This window comes from Ostrinia nubilalis, chromosome 13, assembly GCF_963855985.1.
Source record: "Ostrinia nubilalis chromosome 13, ilOstNubi1.1, whole genome shotgun sequence".
In the NCBI taxonomy this organism is placed as follows: Eukaryota; Metazoa; Arthropoda; class Insecta; order Lepidoptera; family Crambidae; genus Ostrinia; species Ostrinia nubilalis.
Window position 1 is genome coordinate 2,089,488 of NC_087100.1, and position 18,083 is coordinate 2,107,570.

Genomic DNA, 18,083 nt, shown 5'->3' on the forward strand with positions numbered 1-18,083 from the left:
TTTTTTAGAAACTGTATCTTGGAGTTATTGGTTAATTTAATAGTATCAAATATCCAGCATTTAAATACAATTTACAAGTGTAAAAGCTCACCTGAACGTATCCGATATCAGGCCTATAGCACACGTACGCAGCCAACAGTTCATGCAGCACATCAAAATACGGCCCTCCAGGTTGGAATATGCACAGGTGGGGGAAAGTCCGCGCTATGTCCAGCTGAATCAGCTCCATCGAACACTCGTCACTATAATCAAGCAGGTTAGGGTTGGATTTCGAACAACACTTCTTCGGTCCCGCCTCCGTACTACGAGACTTTAAATTCTGCTCGCTCAGATTCCTCGGTATGCTTAATCGAGGTTTCTCCTCACTCGGGCTGATTTGATCGTTCTTTGACAGAAGCTCGTCGAATTTGGATATTTTCTCGTCCGTTTTGGGTTTTTCTGGTTCTTTTTTGCAGCTGCAGCAGTCTTGGCTTTTGACTTTTAATCGTTTGCGTCTTAGTTGTGCCTCTTGGAGTTTCTGCTTGGCCTTGGCGACGTAGTCTTGGTACATGTCGTGGGTGATCTTCAGTTTGTTCTCGATGGCCAGTTGCCAGACTTTGCCGCGGATTGAGGGAGGGAGCCCGCTCCACCATAACTCTAGAGTTCGTTTTGCGTTCTTCCTGTAAATGAAAACATAGCGTTTTATAAAACGTTACAAATGATAATGATAGCGAGATTATATTAAAGTAAGTTAACATCTAAGTATAAGTACCAACTACATTTTTCATCAGGATAAACTGGTTTTAAATCGTTTTATTAATCCCAGGGTATTTCTTTAATATACATACATAATAGTAGTTACAGTATACCTACGTATAAAATGTGGATTTGCTGAACAATGGAGCGATACACAATAGCCAGTTGGGCAACGTATAATCTTGATTATCATGAGTTATTATTTGTTATTGAAATAGTCAAGTAGGTTAGTATTAATTTTAATTAGATAATATACAATTAAGACATTAACGGTAACGCAGTTTCAATTCCAACAATAAATTCAATTAAATCCGGTTTTAAACTTATAAATACCTATTAGATACATATTCTTATTAGAATTAAGCTATTGTAGCCTACTACAGAAATGGCAGCAGTTTCTTATTTTGACCAGTAATATCAGCTGGAAGGTTTTTTAATCAACAAACTAGCAAGCTAAGTAAAAATCATTGTCTCTTAACGCACGCACGATTGAAGATAATTGAATATTGTGATAAATGCCACATCTATCATTATAATATTATTATTACAAATTATTTTAACCTTTTAATAAAAGCATTACATCTAGATAGCGTAGAATAATGATAATAATAACTTCCAAATCATTTATCGATAAATAAAGCCTTGATCTACTGAATCTATTATCTATTGTAGTCATTGTTAGAGGTAGATACTGAACAAAACTGTGGCACTGTTGAGTACAACATTAACATTCGGTTCGTTTTGAATTGAATAATGGACATGGCGCACAATTTTTGTTGAAGATGCCAAAAAAATCTACAAACAATTAGAATGAATACTGTATTTTTACTTTTTTGATATCTTTAAAAATGACTGAAATATTCAAGCTCAAAGTGCGCTCTTCCGCTAGGAGCGATTTTCCGCGCGGATTTTGAAAATGTGACGTAGTAACATGAAAAGCTGCATGTAAGATATTATCTGTGTACAATGGTTAGAATGGTTAGTAGGGGAGCCGAAGCGGGGATTTCGGGACTTACTAAAGAGTGGCAGACTAACATGCAAGGAAATACTTTGTACCTGGTTGATTACCTCTAAGTATGAATTTTTGATATAAAACGGCATTAGTTCTTATGCCTCTCACCCAAAAAATACCTCAATTAAGCCTAAATTTGAGATCGCAGCCAAACTTTGAGTGACGATGGAAACTAGCCTAGACGGAGGTCACATGAAATTGAACTTCTGCTTCTTCATTGATAAAGACTTATCATTTACTATACTTTATCATTTTGTATTCCATTTTCAAGTCACTTTTTTTTCGCTTACTGTTTAAACAAAACGTGGGATTTTTTTAAATCTTTGAACGCACATCTGAACGATGTCTGGTTTTAATTTCTTCAGTTACTCCGTGACCATGGCGCTTGCAACAGTGCCGAAATATTGGAAACTCAAAACTAAGGTACATGGTAGCAATCCCGTCAGTAATACAGTGTGTCCGGGCATGTAGTGATCAAACTTTAAGGGCGTAATCTATGGACAATTTTATCGGTGAAAATACTTTAAATTTGGGGCTTGACCCATTTTTCGCATATTTACAAGGATTTAAGTTTTTAATTTTAAGTTTTCACCTCTTCCTTCAAAAACAAGTGATAGCGTGGGTAACTTAACATTAATAAGCAAATATTTTATATCATGCGATAGCCAACACAATTATCTACTAGTAGAAGTAGAAAACAGACACAAGATTCATACATTTTAAGGGAGTAAGAATGGATTTAATTAGAAATAAACATGATTTTTTTCACATCTTTTTCAGTTATTTCCCATCACAAGAAAAACCAGGTCGTTAAGGTATGTTTTATTTGCATTGTATTATTAGTATTTGAGCCATTCTACAAAACGAATGTAAATTTATAGGTAAATTTATAACCACCCTGTATAATCCGGCTGTATCTTTAGGTCGCCTAGATACATTCCATAGCAGCTGTAATAGACATTTAGGTACATACATTTACCAATTTTGGTGATAAATAGGCATTTTGTGTTAGTTTTTGTATAACGCCTGAACAAAAACAAAGGGTAATATTTTGGTGTTATACATAGATTTCGAATATAAAAAATATATAATTTAACTAATTAAGACATGACAAAAAAAATGAGGTATGTCTCGTTTCTGTCGGGCCTGGGTCACAGATGACCGTTCTTCTTTCTGCAGCGACTGACAGTTCACTTGATTTACGTTGACAGGTGACAATAAAGCCATAGACATTTACCATATGAAAGACACACTTTTCCAATATTTTTGTTTGCCATGAGATTCTGGTACACCTATACCTATCATTTAATGAAAAGATAAACTAAATTTTTTCAGCACAACGAAAATCTGCTTTGGCGCGTAGCAATGCAACGTGACAACTACAGTTCGGACTTCTTTATGCGTCCACTACACATAAAATAAAATTCGAACTATCGCACATTTTTTCTTTTTAATTCTAATTCAGTAAAAAATGTTTTTGAAACCTTCATTCAAAATTCAAAAGTTATTATCATATGACAGAACTTATGACCAGACTATGTACATTGAATAAAATATTTTTCTTTTTATCATCAAGCTTAGCAGTCTAATAAGTTACTATGACACTCGAGTTATTCCACATTCAGCACCATAGCCTCCCCTTCTACAAGGCCCTCTACAAATGTCAAAACGTCACTTAACCCTTTTAGCACCAGTTCTTTTGTTTTTGAGAAGATGTACCTACCCAAATTTTTATATCAATTTAATTATAGTCCAGTCGTTTGGTACAAATTAACGTGGTTACCTGGAAAGTGTTCCGTGAGTTTTGAAAATTGGTGATTAAAATAGATTTCGCTATGCTCTCTGTTAGTCTGTTAGTTAAGTGTGATTGCCGCGCTCGTTGCGAAATTGGAAAAATGCTGCCTTAGAGAAGATTTTTGATAGTTACATTCTTTCCTATTTCGTCGTTCCAAATTACGTTCACTGCTGGACAAAGGCGAGAGGCCTTTGGGTTTTCTATAGGTTTTTCATAATGAACAGTCCTGCGCTGCCCGCATTCAGGTTCTTCCCGCGACCTTTACCAGATCGTCGGTCCACCTAGTAGGAGGCCTGCCCACGCTACGTCTTCCAGCCCGTGGTCGCCACTCAAGAAATTTTCTGCGCCAATGGCCATCGTCTCTACGAGCTATGTGTCCCGCCCACTGCCACTTGATTTTAGCAATTCTGCGTGCTATGTCGGTCACTTTGGTTCTCCTGCGGATCTCCTGATTTCAGATTCGATCACGCAGGGAAACCCCGAGCATAGCCCGCTCCATTATCCTTTGGGTGACCTTGAGCCTTCTTATGAGGCCCATAGTAAGCGACCACGTTTCAGAATCTTAAACTTTCCTATTTATTTCACGACTAGCTTTTGCCTGCGGCTTCACCCGTGTGAAATTTAGTGTCACAGATCGGCATAAATTATAGCCTATATGTTAATCTGGGTTACAAACAATAATATTGTACAGTTTCAACAAAATCCGTTAAGTACTTTTTGCGTGAAAGAGTAACAAACCTGAGACACAGGAATCTTCCTAGTTCAGGTATCAACCCACCAACATTCTAACTTTTTGTTTTTCCTGATTGTTTGTTATCATAATATTATCTGTTATGTTGGTGAGAAATAAACATTACTTTACTTTATTTTAAACTTCCAGACATCCAAACTTTCGCATTTATAATAATAGTAGGATACAATTATGTAATGTAGAAACAAACAAGACAAAAAAAAATGTATACTTCAGCAACGCGAATTTTTTTATTCCTCAGCATATTATTATTTAGGACACTCGGCAGCGTGTCCTGCCATGATCAAAGAAAAAAGAATTCGCAATTTAGCAGGTACATTAATTTGACTGTTTCACAACTCTAAATCTATTTAACTTACATTACATGAAATTTATCACATTTATCAAAGCTTCTTAGCTTGTATATGTCCCAAAAATTATAAAATGAAAAAAGTAGTTGTCAAAAACCTTTTTTAAGGCGGATTTTTTTCAATAAGGCGGGCGCGCGCGCGGCTATAAACAAGGTCACAAAATTCGGAAAGAACATAGCGAAATCTATTTATTCACCAATTTTCAAAAATTCCGGAAAACTTTCCAAGTAAAATTAACAAATAACTGGACTATTTACTCGTTATTGGGCACAGAGACACAAACTTGGTTATTTTTCCAGAAAATTTATATTTAAGTGCATAAATATAAAAATGGCTTCATAGTGCACAAAATTGGCAATAGGTGGCATAATAATGGTTACTATTATAGCGCCTAGTTTGAAATGTGATTGAACGATGACAACTAACAACAGTTGTCAGTTAGGTAAAATTTTATTTTAGTTGGAAAAAGACAAAAAGTGGTAAATGGGTTAACGTGCGGGGGCTGCAAAATCATGTTGTGACGTCACGCGCGAATATTGGAAATTTTTGAAAATTTTAAAAAGTCCCTAAACTTCTCGAGGCTCTATCTTCGGTAATACTGGATGGATTGAGGTGAAATAAAAACTAGTGTAATGTGTGTGATCTAAACTTTAAATTAAGTCATAATTTAACTTAATATTACAACTTATGCGTGTTGTCCATTCTTGAATTTTGTTTAAATACTAAAAACAACGTTTTTAACCTTTAGGAACGAAAATAATTTGCTTGTGTTAAAAAAGTGAGTTCACCATAAAAGTCTAACACCATCAGGGATCGATCTACTGTCCTCTTGAATCTATTGTTGCCTCAATATAAATGTTCCATTAATCAAACACCGAGATTGTATCTAATGCATCGAATGATTGAACTTCAAACTAATTAATCTCAATCGATTTCTCGAGAACCAGACACTTAATATGCATCTGACTGCAAGATTACAGATACGAAATGTTAAATATTAATTTTCATACTCCAATTGGTCAAATTGTTCGCAGAACTATCGAATGCCAAGTAATTCTCATGTGAGAGAAATACATTTGCACATATTCGCTATGCCTGGCTTATTTTTCTATTACATGCATGACAGAGACGCGCTCTAGTGATTTGGAAAACAAGTCGAGAAGACGGCAAATTATGGCGACCATTTCAATATAAAAGGCGATTTAAATTCTTTAAGTATGTGAAAGTGTTGTTTGTATTATAATTATTGTTTTAATAACGTAATTGAGTACTAAACTTTTAGATTACGTATTACATTATGACCAAACGTATAAGTGAAATCTTAAAGACGCTACCGTAAACAAATTAATAAATATGGTAATAGAATTCAATTGTTTTTAAATTATTCGGTCTCTGGCCTTTCTCTCTTTGTTTTATATCCAGGCATTTGATCTGCCTTCAAAAAATTAACATACTGTACGGCTAGCACGAAAAATTTCGAGTTCGAATCGTTTGCGTATTTGAATCGCCATCAAAAGATTTAGTATGAAAACTACAACAGCGCCCTTGCGGCCTTGTGAACGTGTCGTAAAGTGAACTTAGTATGAGAAATGGTTGCATGAAATTTAATTTGAGAATCAAAATTGTCATGTTTTCGTTGAATTCGAAGGTTGAGTATCGAATTTTGTCGAATACGCAAACGATTCGAAGACGAAAATGTTCATGCTAGAGGTACTGTAGGCTATTCAAGGGCGATTTCATAATTCATAATAACAAAAGACTGTCCCATAGTCTTCAACGACAAAACTTCAACACGTGAACACAATACTGAGAGGAATTCTAAAGTGAGGAGTCATTAGTGTTTACGTCTAAATGCGTACGCATTTACTTGACAAACGCTTGTCTGTTGAACCCTATATCTAAGAACATAGGAGATATTTCACCTATGTTTTAAAGACATGAGGTCAACAATATGACCTACATCGAGGTGAATGACGCTGTCTCGGCTTCAATGGACGGCGACGTCGCAGAATGGTCTCCGCTTGACCTTTGCAAGTCTCTGATAATAATTATCAGCTATTAATAAATATCTACTGTCTCTCGACCTTTGGAGTGTCTATAAATGATTCCATGCGCAGAACAGATGAAATACTATTTTTAATGAGTTTGGCAGCAAAGACACAATCCGAAAAAATCGCGACAGCGGAGACAAATTAATAAATGCGCAAAATAGGATCTTTGTGGTCCAAAGAAGCTCGGCTTTAGTCATTATCAATATAGCTCAATTAATTTACTATTTATGAGAGACTGTATCATGCGTCCACTCTGACTAGACGATACTTACTTGTTAGTCATTCCCGCGCTTGCTTCGCATCGCAAGACTCATCTAGGTATGCGATGTGAATCAAGCATTATCTTCTGTATAATGTTTACATTAGACATTCTATTATTGTACTACAAATATTTTTGCCAAATATTCTCCGCTCCCACTCTTGCCTTGCAAGACTTTCTGCCATGAGATGATAACTAAGCACACGCGCTTCTCTTCCATTCAACTAATTCAATAAGTATTTAAGTACTTACATGTTCTGCCAGTCCGGCAGTATGTTCTGCGTCCATTCCCCCGCATGGCTGGCCAGCCTCTCCTCCATGCGATGTGACTCCAACACTCGTGCGTGTCTCGCGGCCGCCTGCGCTCCACCCGTCTTCGCGCCTTTAGTGTAACCATTCAGATGTATTTACTTACATGTTCTGCCAGTCCGGCAGTATGTTCTGCGTCCATTCCCGCGCATGCCTGGCCAGCCTCTCCTCCATGCGATGTGACTCCAACACTCGTGCGTGTCTCGCGGCTGCCTCGCGTTCCACCCGTCTTCTCGCCGCTTCCACCATCCGTGCGTGCTCGGCCTTATGCCGTAACGCTTCTTCGGTGCATTTGGCTGGCAAGTTTGAGGGTCTGAAAAGGAATTAAAATGATTATGAAATATTTTTTCTTATACTTTCAAAACATTTGTTGATTTTTTACTAATTACACCGTCATGACAATACGCGGATGCATTAAAACTAACTAAATGCAAGTCATTTTCTAAAACTTCTGGGTCGTTACTCGTTTTTTACCATAGAAATATTTCTTCGCACAAAAGCGACTAATGTAAGGATTTTGTATCCCAAAAATTGCTCTGCGATATTATAAAAGTTCCTTCATTAATTTTCGTCAGCGTGAAGGAAGCAAGCTTTAAATCGCGCTCCGTGAATCTCATATTTGCAAGCAAATAAAATTAATGGGCAATAATTTCCGCTGATTGCGCATAAAATCCAAACTTAGGATTAATACATGATTAACTTATTTATAGGTAATTTGTCATTGGACCATGACCATGAATTGCAACTGTCAGACTCATTATGCTCGAAGTGAAACATTTTTAAGTCCTCAATTACAGTAATAGCGGGCAATTTTGTTTCACTTTTTTGCGCAGATGTTTTCAACGTTTTGCGGATAATTTTTATGTTTTTACTTATTAAACATAATGCGAATTAAATGGCACAATCACTGCCCAGGCGTTACTTGATAGATGGCCTGCGTTTAGGGGCTCTATCCTGCAAATCGATGTTGAGAAGTCGACTCTTCCTACAGTTCCTACCTTTATCATCTACATGTGAGTGAGAGAGACAAATTAAGGAATGAGAGTGTAAAGAAATCGTTTTGCGAGGTAGACCCGCAGAAACTTGACGCAATCTGTGGCCAGGAGCTAATGATGCATATTTTTTGTTTGAGCCACGTTTATGATGTTTAAAGCTAAAATTAGATGGGGAATTACTAATGCATGCGTTAGGTAGTTTTTTTGCATCACTTTTCAATAAGTCCTGCAGAGTGTTTTAGCTTTTGCTTACTTATGTACTTTCCGAAGCACAGAATTATTTTCACTTACGAAACTCCATAAATAAATTACTAAACGACCATCTTGAAGATTTTGTTTACACTGTAGGCAGAACAAATACGATGTTGGATTCAATCCAAATCATTTCCAGGTTCCTCAAACACTAAGTACCCTTTAATTAGCTATTTGTAAATCACTGTCATGGCCACTCATGAAAGACAAAACAAATAAGTTTCTCATTAACGTTGTATCTATGAACTGACGTTGGATCACTTGGATCGAAACTCCACAGACAGAATGTGTATTTTTGGCTAGATTTAAAAAAAAGCCTACTAAATCGGATTAAGCTATAGGTACATAGTTAGCATATAGATGAGGCGTCCTAAAAAACGTGTGAAATCCACTTTAATTTAGGTAGGTTCTAAATTCCAAGCTCGTGGGTCATTAGTTGTAATTAATTTAGTCATTCTGTCTCATTACGCAAATGCGTTACTTAGCCTCAGAATAATAAACGCTCTTTTCGTGTCTTATAAAAATTACAAACCGGTAATTCGGTAATTCTGATATGGATGCATTACGCTTGATTAACATGCTAACACCTAGGTTTACGCCTCCATGGTCCAATGGTTGTCGAGTTATGACCCTCTCAGGGGGCTTTGAGTACGATTCCCAAGAGACTTCGTTTATGTCATTGGTTCCCAAAGTGCCAGGGGGGGCGCAAAGACCTTTAAAGGGGGCGCGGGCCATGTAAGAAACCTGCGACCGCTGAGAGAATGCATTCCAGACTGCTCGATTCGACCAATAAATAATCTTGACTGGAGGAGGGGGGCGCGGAATATTTTGTATGGTCGATAGGGGGCGCGTCTCAAATAAGTTTGGGAACCAATTTATGCTTTATGTGAACTGTAAATAACATTTTATAGGTATGATTCCCTATTTAGAAGAGCACGTTGAACTGTGTCGGTCCTATAGTAGAGCCATGATATGATTATCACCTTACGATAAGTAACTCATAGTCTCCGGGAGGGGATGTAGTAAAGAAAACTGTATAATATTTTAAACTATTTGTTGCATATCTCGTGACAGTGATAATTTTATAGAAAAGGCTTTGTCCGGAATTCCACAGTTTCTTCCCACTTATGGCACCTAGGAGCACCGGGGTCTTTTTAGTGGGTATATGCCTCGTCCTTCTGACTTGGTGAGCACCACATAACCTGTCCTGTCCCCGCAGGTTGGAATGCGATTCAACGCAATTTTTTCCCGTAAAAAAGGTAAACTCATATAGTCTGAGAAAACCTTAATATGTAGATACATTTTTATTTATACAATAGAAAAAGAAAAATAATGCTATAATAAATGTATGTGAAATCAGTAGGCAGTGGCTTCTGTACTACTCTCGCAGCGCTGTTGTCGAAAGTTTTTAGGCAAGCACGGTCAGCGATTACACTACCCTGTTTTAACTCACAAATCAGCACTCATAATGGCCATCATCCAAAATTCATTCGCATCTTTAATATGCAAACCGTTCACATAACAGTTAGCGATTGCATGTATGCTTAAATAATCGCGATTACAATATCTATGCCGGACTCATAAGTACTCATAACATGCAACGCTATGCTAATGCGGTGCAGCATTTGCATCCAAGATCGCAGCTGCCTTGGGTAGGGTGACCATATGCATATCAGAAAGTCCCGGCAGAATAACTAGACAATACGGAAAATTCAGACAATACGTCACACTAACGTAGCCTTTGTGTTCTGAGTTACGAAGGTACGAGATTCTGTTTCTGTCCCATATGAAATTAAGCGAAAATCCGGAGTAATCCGGAGGTATCTAAAAGGATAGTAGCCCTAGCCGTATGCCCAGTGGTGCGGTTGTAACAGGTAAAAATGCACCGCACATGTTGCGAAACGAGTCGTCTTGTAAAAGCGGCTAAAGAAAATTATTATCCGTGTTTTAAAATATAAATCGAACATGGTGCCTTGAAGGACATTCCATCGGCCAAAGTCTGACGACTAGGCTACAACTGTGATAAAAATACAACCAAAAGCTTAGTTATCTAGTTTTTGTGCGCCATCTACAAACTTTATGTTAATATGGAAACAGATTTTTCGAGGCAAGCTGGCTTCATCATACACTTGCGAGCAAAAGTATGGAATCACTTACATGAAGTTGTTTCCACGCGATCTTGTGTACAAACCAATTTGTTAATAACAAAAAAAATAGCACCATTTCAAAGGTTAAACTTTTAACTTTAAATTGATACCAAATTCATTTAAATCACACCAGTATTTAAAAAGATATCCCGGCTGATGTAAAGAAGTAAGGAAAAAGACATGTATCAACTGTTTGATACGTCGCGAGTTGCGGCCTATTTACCCCCCATAAAAGCAAGTGTTTTCGGATTTTTGCTTTCACACGTTGATCCATACACATCTCCGCTTCTTTTGACACTTTACCTGGGATTTTACACCTTCAGAAGCAGCACAAATCGTTGCACTATTGCAAGAAGGGCTCAGCCAGAGGGCTGTCGCACGTCAGCTCCACATAAGCCAGTCCTGGGTTTCGAAAGTTTTAAGACGCTTTCGGGAGACTGGTGGCTTTATCCCGAGACCAAGTTCTGAACATTGCCGGTGCACATCGCAGAGGGAAAACCGTTTTTTCATGTCAACTTCTCTACGAAATCGTCATTTGACTGGTATCGACGTCCAGTAAGAGCTCAGAAATGTTCGTAGGATAGCTGTTAGCAAGTGGACAGTTCGTCTAAGATATAAACAATAGAATTTAACTCCAAAAAGGCCTGCCACAGGCTTGAAACTGACGGCAGGTCACCGATAAGCACGCTTTCAATTTGCTCCTACACATCTCGATGGGAAGTCGAGCAAGCCACCCCCATAAGCCAATGTTTTAGCGAACCAGGACTGCACAAATCGCTCCCCAGGCCGTCTATAGACCCGACCTCTTCGACTGCTGCACTGCAAAAACAGTCTGCATTCATCGGAGAACAAAACTCGCCTCCATTACTCGCCTTCCGAGTGCGAGCTAATTGAAAGCGTGCTTGTCGGCGACCTGCCGTCAGTTTCCAGCCTGTGGCAGGCCTTTTTGGAGTCAAATTCTATTGCTCATATCTTAGACGAACTGTCCACTCGCTAACAGCTATCCTACGAACATTTCTGAGCTCTTGCTGGACGTCGATACCAGTCAAATGACGATTTCGTAGAGAAGTTGACATGAAAAAACGGTTATCCCTCTGCGATGTGCACCGGCAATGTTCAGAACTTGGTCTCGGGATAAAGCCACCAGTCTCCCGAAAGCGTCTTAAAACTTTTGAAACCCAGGACTGGCTTATGTGGAGCTGACATGCGACAGCCCGCTGGCTTAGCCCTTCTTGCAATAGTGCAACGATTTGTGCTGCTTCTGAAGGTGTAAAATCCCAGGTAAAGTGTCAAAAGAAGCCGAGATGTGTACGGATCAACGTGTGAACGCAAAAATCCGAAAACACGTGCTTTTATAGGGGGTAAATAGGCCGCAACTCGCGACGTATCAAACAGTTGGTACATGTCTTTTTTCTTACTTCTTCACATCAGCCGGGATATCTTTTTAAATACCGGTGTGATTTAAATGAATTTGGTATCAATTTAAAGTTAAAAGTTTAATCTTTAAAATGATGCTACTTTTTTAGTTACTAACAAATTCGTTAGTACACAAGATCGCGTGGAAACAACTTCATGTAAGTGATTCCATACTTTTGCTCGCGAGTGTAGATCACAATAGACACTTATCTACAATTCTACACTCTTGGGATGAGCTTCTATATTAATAATATCGTCAAGGGGTACGGTAGACTGGATCGAAACCTTATATGAATAACAAAGCATAGAAAAATAATGATTTTGAGTCGACAACATATATCCGCAAAATTCGGATAATGGAGAATTTCGTTAAATTCCGATGGCATTGACAAACAAACCGCTGTCGCCATCTTTAGTAGTTCACCATCCACTCACTATGCGATCAACGCCAAAAGCTGGGTTGTCATCGATCCATAAATAAATGGAAATCAGTGCGTTTCGCGATTTTTATGATAATATACTCTTTGTTATGTGTTTTTTCTTTAAACCTGGTATTGGCCGATTCAACCACAAAAAAAGAATATTAGCCATAACCTTATAAGTTGAAGTTCAAATGTCAATGTCATTTAGTTTCGCACAGTGATAAATTCCAGTGACATGCAATTTTTGTAATGGTAAAATATTTGTAAGAAACTGCAAACAAATGCAAATGTGCAGTCGATGTGTGGAATGCGACAACATTATACTCGGTAACATATATGACTATGACTATGACTAAAAAGCAAAAAGCTGCTTCTGCTGCTTCACAAGATTTATTTGATGACTTTCAGGTAAGTTAATAGTGTAGGTCACTGAGTAAAGTAAAATAATAATAATAATAAATAAACTTTATTTATCTTTCACAGAGGTATAAATAAATATAGAGGTGGGAGGATATACCTACACCTACATACATTCACAATACTTATTATTATTTGAATATTTGTCTAAAAATAGAATATATTTCTCTTATTAAACTCAGTTAGCTCAGATGGAGCGCGACAACGGAGAAGTCGAGGATGTAGGTTCAATTCCTGCATGTGGTGTATTTTTTCATCACATCTTATTAAATTTGTTTAATAAGAGTAACACAATATATTTCTCTTTTAAGGTTGATAACGAAGAGTTGGCGCTAATCGAGGATTCATTGATGATTGATGATGCTTCTTCGGACAACAAGAAAAAACAGCTACTGTCAGTCAGCAGTGATGATGCTTCTTCAGACAACAAGGAAAAACAGCTGCTGTCAGTCAGCAGTGATTTTATTTCTTTAGAAGAAGAAGAGAAAGAAAACATATCAAATGGCGGGCAGACCCCCGAAAAAACGTAAATATTCAAGCAGGTTTATAACAGAATATCAGCCCCCCATTCAAGTATCAGTACATTCAGTTGGTTTTATGATTTATGAATGTGTTCAATGTCAAGCACTTCATTTTTTAGGTGAAAAAATCATTTTAAAAATTGTTGTCATAATGGGAAGGTATACATAGACCCAGACAGTCTTAAAGCCAATTCCAGAAATATTATTAGCATTTTTTGAACCAAACAGAACAGATGAAAGTGTTCGACAATATCTTTACACTGAAATTTCGACACATTTCAGATTTGTCCATGGACAGTGGCAACCACGAATATCTCAGTCAGCGGCTGATAAAGTAATTGCAAGAATGTATAATTATTCCTTTTCTGATCGGGAACGATATTATCTCCGGCTATTACTTCTTCACGTCAAAGGGCCGACTTGCTTCAGAGATGTTAGAACTTATTAATATGAAAATATTATTTACACATCATTTCGAGAAGCTGCTCAAGCAAAGGGGCTACTTTTTGACGATCAAGAATGGGAAAGATGTTTGGATGAAGCAATTGGTTTCAAACTTCCTCGGCAATTACGACAGCTGTTTGCGTTAATTTGCGTGTTTTGTGAAGTAGGTAACTGATCCTAATGCTCTTTGGGAAAAATTTGCATCACATTTTATCGAAAACTTTACAAGATCCCGCCCTGAAATATTATCCAAACAGTTGGCTTTACAAGAAATTGATGAAACATTAAAACTCCACGGAAAGAGACTAACAGATTTCGGACTTCCGGAGCCAGATATTGATGAAAATAGTATTTTCTTATCTGATCCCGTTTCTGACTATTAATAAGAGTTATTTACATAACCTATATTAACGATTGAATTTGATTGTTTTGTTAATTTGTCTTAGTTTATTTTGAATGTTGATTTAAAATAAAAATAATTTGTGTAAAAACATTTGCAGTTTTTATTTACCATATTTATTAAACACAACTAACGAAGCTATATGAATCTATATTTAATATTCTTTGAGAACCGATGACTACAGAAACATCTATCTACATGTTGCACCTATAATTGTGTATTATGAGTCAAATTGCACCCGAGCGAAGCCGGGTTTTCATCTAGTATAGTCAAAAAAGCAAATCAAATTAAAACAAGAAATTCAAATAAAATAAAAGATACCAAAAAAGGAAGGGACTGAAACTGAACTAAGAGTCTTAACTCTTGGTGGGATATAGGCTACAGCTTAATATAGGTCATATAAATAATTGCGGAAAGATGATAATGCTTGGCATTGGGTCGAGCTACATTTATGAATAATTCAAAGTTGCTGTGTGCTGGAAACGATAAAAAATTTTGCTATAAATGTATATCGGAGACCCATATTCATATTTTATTATGAATAAGCGACGATCTGGTAAAGGTCGCGGAAGAGCCTGGATGCGGGCAGCGCAGGACCGTTCATAGTGGAAAACCTTGGGGGAGGCCTATGTCGTGGCCTGTAGTGAACGTTATTTGGCTGAAACGAACGAAGCGACATAAAAGCAATCAAAATAATTTGGTTGGATTTGACCACGAAAAAAACTGTTAATTTACTTTGGAACCATTACTGTAAACAATCAGAGACAGAATCATCTCTGCCTTCTATTTTTACCGAAAATACTATCTTCTGGGCCTCTTTAAAGCATTGAAAAATCACTCATGGGTACCACCCTGTGCTGCATTTACACTTAAAATTAGATGTGATTGTTTTCAAATACCTATAAAAATTAAATCATCTAAGCGCAAAATACTAGACTAGTATAGCATCACCAGTGAGATAATAGCATTAGCTAATGGCCGGTTATATGTTCTAACAAAAGCAGGTGACGAATGAAATGACGATACACCGCGACCGCGTGTCCAATCGCGGACATTCCTATCTAACGACCGGCAACCACCCATCCTCGTGTTCGTGACTGGCCTGAGGGTCTACTCCAACCACCAATATCGATATACCCTCTACATCCATCTCTGTTACTCTTCACGACTGTGAGCGAGGCAAATTGATCCCAAACGTTTTCCAGAATAAGCCTCTAGTAGTAAGGTGTTCAGGGAAGACCTTAAAGTGACAGGGATTAGGTTGAATGTCCAGTGTACTCATTTATGAGTAACAACCTATCCTCAGTGTCCCGGTTTGATACGTTCGTGACTGGCATTACGTGTACACGAACAGGCTTTTCACAACAGCCGGCTAATTTCGTACAGACAGCTTAACGATTTGTGCGTTTAAAAGTGCGGGGCTCTATCTATTAAACTTATACTTTAAGAATCCACTTATTTTAAAACCTCTTATTTTAATAGAGCCATTCACAAGATGGCTTCCATCCTTTCTCTGCACTTCGCACTCGGTGGCTATTGAACGTAGAGTTTTCATTTTCAGGATTTTTCAGAGTGTAGGTAGATTCAGTTTGGGTTAAATACCCCTTAGAAAGTTTTCTTCAATTGCAACACCAGTTATCCACTTTTTTATGCAGAACAAGGCAGGTAATTGACCGCAATCGCACCTGATGTTAAGTGAGATGCAGTCTAAGACGGTACCTATCTGCCCTGTAAGTGCTTATTCACTCTCGCCTTGAAAAGGCCCGGAGTATAGTGTTCGGGAAAGGCAGCAGCAGGCAGCGAATCCCAGTCCCTAGCTGGAACTTGCACTTATTTTAAAACCTCTCATTTCGATAGAGCCATTAACAAGATGGCTCCCATCATTCCGCTGCACTTCGCACTCGGCGGCCATTCGGCGTAGAAGCGGAAATGCCTTGGTAATGACTGCGGCAATTTGCTCGTGACGTCGTGACCGCTCTAGGGCGTAAGGGCCCGCTCAGATGAATGCTTCACTTCACGCGAATATACAAAAAGTAAACTCAAAGCATAAAATTGAATCAATTTAGTTAAACTGTCAATTAGCACTCATGAACGTTGAGTGGTAACATTACGAACACGGCATCGCGGCACACCGCTTTCAAGGGAAAATCACGCAAATAGGTGTACACATTTTTGCATAATATTCCAATGAGTTAATGAATCAAAATATCCGAATTAAATTCTAATTCATAAAAAATATCACGAGATAAGATTTGGTTTACCATTGTGTCACGCAAATTCAAATTGAGTCAGTGTGAATAATGTCGCATTGAATCTGCTTTTTTCGGATTGAATATACAGAAATGGAAAATTTTATCTCTATGCAAAAGAGAAACCAATTTTATTAAAAAGACAATGCCGGAAATTGGCGTCTTTTTTTTTTCGCGCGGCCATCGACCAAACCTTGGTTTTTGATTACAAAATAGTGTAATAAACCAAACTTACTATGACATGTATACCTCTAAACTCAGTCTGAAATGAGTTACGAGCATCAGAAGTTTGATGATTTTCATACTAGATTTGCTGTTTGCGCGCAAGTTTTGTAAGAAATTGCAACAAAATAATGACATTGTATGTGTAAACAAACAATACCATCCATTAAAGGATCCAGACATCAGTGTGCAGCAGAATCAGCGCAATAAAAAAATAGCGCAATATTTTGTTACAATTTCTTACAAAACTTGCGGGCAAAAAGCAAATCTAGTATGAAAATCATTAAACTTCTAATGCTCGTAACTCAGTTCAGACTGAGTTTAGAGGTATACATGCCATAGTAAGTTTGGTTTATTCCACTATTTTGTAATCAAAAAACAAAGTTTGGTCGATGGCCGCGCGAAAAAAAAAAGACGCCACCTTCCATACAAAATCTGGCATTGCCATTTCTTAGCGAATAGTCGCTTCTCAAACTAAATTTTAAATAAACAACTTGAAAAAATCGAACTGCTTAAGGCGGGACTCGAACCAGTAAAAGAAAGCAATTTTAGTTACGCAAATGAAATGCCTGGCGTACTGTGTTGCTTTTCCCTCAACTGCCCCGGGCTCTGAAGGAGCGTAGAAACTCAATGTACCTACCGTACTACATCTTTTCATTAAAATCGTTACAATATTTTTTACTTGGTATAAAGCGACACGTAGGAATATTTTCTCGTAATGTCTTTTAAGATATTCGACTTCAAAAGTGTAGCGTTAATCATGAAGTAACACTAATCTTCTTCACTTCAGCATTTTATACTCGTATAAAAGATCTCGTAGTACCTACATAGAAGTAGTGACTGAAAAATCAGTCAAAAGTGATATTGACCATGGGCATCAGTCACAACTGATTTTTGCAGTCAAAAGTGTTTCTGACCGATTATGAATTATGACTGTAACATTAATAATTACTAAATACTATATTACCCATTACTTTTCCCTGGACTTTTTCATTATAATTAAACTGTACTTACTCGCAGTCTAACATTACTTAATTACAGACTTTCCAGCCGCTCAAAGGCTCACAGATACGTACTTTTAGCACACATTAATTAACCGTGCTTTTAAATAACATGAAGTTGTTCATTGCGTACTGTAAAAGCGGTTCATTTCCGCTCTCCCACGGCAAAGTTAAATAAGTACTTTTGCCTCATAGGAAAATACGGTTCGTTAAATGAATAATGTAGAGATGACTGAAATGTAAAAAGCACTCCAAATTAATTGGTTCAGTGTCCAAAAATAGCTGAATACGATGAATATACCATCATTAATGAAATTAATATAATGCAAAGATGA

The 18,083-nt window shown here is 37.5% G+C and overlaps 1 protein-coding gene and 2 long non-coding RNA genes across 3 annotated transcripts in view; 2 read left to right on the top strand and 1 right to left on the bottom strand.

The window, feature by feature from the left end:
* The window catches only part of LOC135077404 (TBC1 domain family member 12-like), an 82,767-nt gene that overhangs the window by 11,298 nt on the left and 53,386 nt on the right, over positions 1-18,083 (bottom strand). The window contains exons 3-4 of the mRNA XM_063971939.1: positions 7,369-7,575; positions 92-659 (exon numbers count right to left, since the gene is read on the bottom strand). Of these exons, the coding sequence (XP_063828009.1) occupies positions 92-659; positions 7,369-7,575 (775 nt within the window). The remainder of the gene's footprint in view (positions 1-91; positions 660-7,368; positions 7,576-18,083) is intronic.
* LOC135077105 (uncharacterized) lies at positions 2,124-3,187 on the top strand. The gene is made up of 2 exons (XR_010258394.1): positions 2,124-2,170; positions 3,083-3,187. It is a non-coding gene; the product is annotated as an uncharacterized LOC135077105 (long non-coding RNA).
* LOC135077106 (uncharacterized) lies at positions 12,847-14,533 on the top strand. The gene is made up of 3 exons (XR_010258395.1): positions 12,847-12,902; positions 13,223-13,437; positions 13,715-14,533. It is a non-coding gene; the product is annotated as an uncharacterized LOC135077106 (long non-coding RNA).